Raw genomic sequence first — 5,057 nt, 5'->3', positions numbered from 1 at the left:
TGACAGTCACCACTGATAAGCTACCACTAAATATTGTAGAAACTTAATTTGCTGTAAAGTTGCTTTGCAACGATTTGTATCGTGAAAAGCGCTATACAAATAAATTTGAATTGAAAAAACTTGAATTGAACTGTTGGCCTACTTTTAATAAAATGAAAGTAAAATACACAAATAATATTTAGACTGTGTTTCTGATTAAATAAAGCAGTAATTGATGTCATAAAATCATGAGTATGTTTTGATTTAAAGGTCAGAAGCTATCGTTTACATGAATAAAAAAAAATCACAAACACGACACTTGTAAATTAAATAAATTTATATATACTGATTTATTCAGTTCTAAAAGATTTTCAGAATTTTTACAACTCTTGCTTTAGACCATCTACAAATGTTTAATCTTAAAATAAAATGTTAAAGTTACTACTGCATCTTTCTGAAAAAAAAAATGCAGCGATTGATATACAGTTTATTTATAGTTATTTGTAAAGCTTCAATGTACTGTCATTATAAAAGAACTTCATTATTGTTTATTTAATTCTAACAAATAAGTTCTTGTTAAGAACTTAAAAAATAAGTTCCTGTTAAAAAAACTAAATTAAAAATAATTTGCTACACTTGGTGTTGTTTCCAAACTAAAGGAAATATATCGGCATCGCCTATTGGCCAAAATGAGTTGAAAAATATCAGCAAAAATCCAATATCGTGCTTCCCTAGTTTCTAGTTATTTTAGTACATCAAGTTAAACTAAATGAAAATGAGGAATGTTTCTTTGGGAATTATCTGAATTAAAATGAGGTTTTTAAAATTTATTTCAGTAAAACATTTTATTTATTTACTTTATTTTATCTGTGTTAACCCTGATATATATATATATATATATATATATATATATATATATGTACTGTATAGATAATGTTTTAATTAATTAAAAATATCTATTTATTTGTTTATAAAATATTTTGTATCCCAATTTACACCTACTCTATATTTAGACTGACCATGACTGATCACCCAAGGCTGATATAAAATGTATGAAAAATAATCAATGTCTGCAGTAGGTGGCGCTCTACAGCTGGTCATGTGATCTCATTCGAGTGTCACCATATAACATACTTTTGTGCCAGTAAACACTTCTCAATGCTCTTAGAGAATCGGGGCATAAAATATGCACTTATTCATGCAATTATTTATAGTTTCTTACACTATATATAGATGTTAAAATATTTAACTTGCATTTTTATAACATTTGAATTATTTAATACATATCTCAGATGCAGTGAAATAGATTTGTTAATGCCAAAATAAATTATTCATAAGTGAAGAAACTCCATGTAGACCTCAAGTATGTACTGTAACTATGGACCCATCTTCAAAATGTATGATGCTTAGTAGGAGCCAGTGTTGTTGTTAATTAAATCTAAAACGAAATATTTTACATTTCCTTAGATTTCATTAATTGAAATAAAGCTAAAATAAAATTATAATACAGATTATAATACAGAAATATTAGATGAAATGCTCACCTAACTTAAATAAGTTTAGGGTAAAATAGTAAAACTGAAAATAAAAATAAACTTATATACTAATTTTCAAAAATCATGTTTTTTCATTGTGCATTCCAATTAATCTCAATCAAACTGCAGTTGGGTTCTTTTGATTAGGTAAAAAATAACTAAAAAAATACAGATAACTAATAATAAAACACAATAAAAACATGATTTTTGAAATTTGTTAAAAAACGGAGTTATCTGTTTTTGCAAATAAACTCTCTCTCTCTCTCTCTATATATATATATATATATGACAAAAGTGCATAACAAAATAACTAAAACTTTAAAATGAAAATGAAAATGTACAAATAAAAGCTAATTCAAAATATTAACACTGTAATAGTGTGTAAATAATACTAAAATAACACTGGACTACGGTTGACAATTAACCTTCAGAAATTCTCATGATATTTGAATGATTTTCATGAAATTTGGTTTAGTTAACAGTTCAGTGTTTGTTATTGGATCGAGGATCATTCATTTCCTCTTCTCTTGTGTCTAGGCGGGTGGCACCTGTGCTGTGCAGTGCTGTGGGTTGCTGGGAATAGAAGCCACGGGCTGCACTCTGATGGCGGGTCTCTTGTCCTCGGGGCCGGCTGTGAGGCTGCTGTAGGCCGGAGGTCCTAAACACGTCTGTCTCTGCAGCAGCTGCAGGATACTCTGAATGTCTGACGTCATCTGACGCTCTAACCTGGTGAGACAGGTGAAACTCACCTTAAATACATACATCTGTGTGACAGAATGAAAATCCGTTAAACACACCCGTGTTGTTCCAATTTCTTTAACTACACTAATATTCAAAAGTTTGGAGTCAGTAATGTGTTTATTTATTTTACATAATAGTATTAATCAGCAAGGAAGCATTAGAGATTGAACAAAAGTGACAGTAAATACTTTTGTTACAAAGTTATCTACTTCAAATAAATGCTGTTATAACATATCACCATTGAGCAGCAAATCAGCATATTAGAATGATTTCTGAAGGATCATGTGACACTGAAGACTGGAGTAATGATGCTGAAAATTCAGCTGCGCATCACAGGAATAAAGTACATTTTAAAACATATTCACACAGAAAGCAGTTATTTTATACTGTAAAAATATTTCACAATAGTACTGTTTTTACTGTATTTTTTAAAAACATTTAAAAAATCTAATAGACCCCAAATGACCAAAATAGGACAAAGTCATCATAAAAATAGCTCATATGACTTGTGCATCAAGTCATTGTGTGTGGTTCCTATAGACACCAATGGCATCAAACTTTATTGGTTTTAATTGTATAATTGCAGTAAACAGTCTTTAATTCTGTAAGCTCTTCATTTAGCAGTTCAGTTGTTCATTTTTGGATAAACAATGTGTGCAAACTTAGAAAACTTTAAATAAATAACCTAAATATTAAAATAAATAATAAATATTTAAGTAAGTTAAATACAAAAAAAAGAAAGTATTTTATTTTATTTTTATTTTATCTTATTTGTGACCCTGGAACACAAAACCAGTCTTAAGTCGCTGGGGTATATTTGTAGCATGGGTCAATGTATGGGTCAAAATTATTGATTTTTCTTTTATGCCAAAAATCATTAGGATATTAAGTAAAGATCATGTTCCATGAAGATATTTTGTAAATTTCCTACCGTAAATATATCAAAACTTAATTTTTGATTAGTAATATGCATTACTAAGAACTTCATTTGGACAACTTTAAAGGCGATTTTCTCAGTATTTCGTTTTTTGGCACCCTCAGATTCCAGATTTTCAAATAGTTGTATCTCGGCAATATCGTCCTATCCTAACAAACCATGCATCAATGGAAAGCTTATTTATTCAAAAAGCTTATGGTCCAGGGTCACATTTATATAGCTCTTCTCACAAAGTGCTACTTTCAAAGTGCTTTACAGAAGATAATTGCAGTAAAATGTCTAATTCTGCAAGGTCTTCATTTAGCAGTTCAATGAAAGGAAAATGATGCACAGTTGATGTGTGTTGACTGTTGTTGTCCAGCAGGGGGAGCTCTTGCACTGATCCTGTCAGTGTTGCATGCATCTGAATACTTATTTCCAAATCATCACTTTACCTGCTAAACTTTCATGAAGTTATTGATGACCTAGTTTATAGGGCAGAGTACAGACTGAGCGAGATGACCGCAATAGAACAGCATTTCTTCTCCGGTGAGGCTTCAAGCATAAAAACCATGAGCTGGCCTTTCATGAGCATTTCAGAAGGGCGCTTTCATTATTAACACTCCTCAAAAATTGACACGTGAAGCTTGAGGAGGCATGTTAATTTTCCTTCCAGGAGGGAGTATGATTTGCAGTTCAGCGGTGTGATATGAGGGTTGATCAGAGTTCATTTGAAGTGTTCAATGAGCCGGTGCAGGTTTAATCTGTGTGTAAGACACACCTATTCATTAAAACAGAGAGTCATTAACCGGAGCTCTCAGAAAACAAAGGAATAAGACCATCCCTGCTTTCTTGGAGTCTGCAGGCTGGCGATGTTCCCTCCGTCTCTCATGCACTCGCAGCCCAACAACACTCAGAAGCAAAATGATTTCTTGAGCTGAATTAAATGGTTAGCGTTTGCAGCACGGAGCATCTAATAATTTTCTGTATGGAACTGAAGCTGTAATAAATCTTGTGTGCAGAAATACACAGCGTGGATTCAATTTATGAGACGCAGACCGCATCTGTTTCAAGTTCATAGCGGCATCATGCCGAAATCCATTAATGAAGTTTTGAAACCACAGAGGACATGCTTTATTATTTTCTGTTTTGTTTTCTCAACATCATCATTTATTTTTCTTGTGATCTTTATGTACACTGAAAAATTTAAGAATTTACTCAGCACTTTTTGCACTCAGAAATTGCTAGTAAATTTCACAAATAATTATAAAGGAAAAAAAGACAAGTAAAATTGGATGAAACATTAAAAATTTAAAAGTAAATAAAACTGAAAAATTGTGTATATATATATATATATATTTTTCTGTTAAGTTAGTTTACTGTTGTCAAAATGGTTGCTATGGATACGGAGCCTGGAACTCTGGGAAATGCGGTCTTTTATAACATTTCGGAATATTGTGATACTGCCAACAACAGTGATGTGATACAGCACAGTGACAGAGAGGATGAATTTAAACTAGTGCGGTCAAACGATTAATCGCGATTTATCGCATCCAAAATAAACGTTTTCGTTTACATAATATATGTGTGTGTGTACTGTGTTTATATATTATGTATATATAAATACACACACATGCATGTATATATTTAAGAAGAATATGTTACGTTTATATATTAAATATATTTATATATGATTTAATTTATACGAATAAAAATATATACACGTAAATACATGTAAATATTTTCAAAATATATGCTGTATGTGTGTCTTTATATATACATAATAAATATACACAATACACACACATGTATTATGTAAACAAAAACTTTTATTTTGTATGCGATTAATCGTTTGACGGCACTAATATATATAATAATATTGGTAA

At 30.7% G+C, this 5,057-nt stretch overlaps 1 protein-coding gene across 1 annotated transcript in view; it reads right to left on the bottom strand.

The window, feature by feature from the left end:
* Positions 1-5,057, bottom strand: part of LOC107674758 (potassium voltage-gated channel subfamily H member 7-like) — a 122,814-nt gene that overhangs the window by 1,555 nt on the left and 116,202 nt on the right. Inside the window, exon 16 of the mRNA XM_016468851.1 lies at positions 2,063-2,240. Coding sequence (XP_016324337.1) covers positions 2,063-2,240 — 178 coding nt within the window. The remainder of the gene's footprint in view (positions 1-2,062; positions 2,241-5,057) is intronic.

The sequence above is a fragment of the Sinocyclocheilus anshuiensis genome, unplaced genomic scaffold (assembly GCF_001515605.1).
Source record: "Sinocyclocheilus anshuiensis isolate Anshui unplaced genomic scaffold, SAMN03320099.WGS_v1.1 scaffold680, whole genome shotgun sequence".
Taxonomy (NCBI): domain Eukaryota; kingdom Metazoa; phylum Chordata; class Actinopteri; order Cypriniformes; family Cyprinidae; genus Sinocyclocheilus; species Sinocyclocheilus anshuiensis.
The sequence above is the reverse complement of the archived record's forward strand: the minus strand, read 5'-3'. Positions and strand labels throughout refer to the sequence as shown.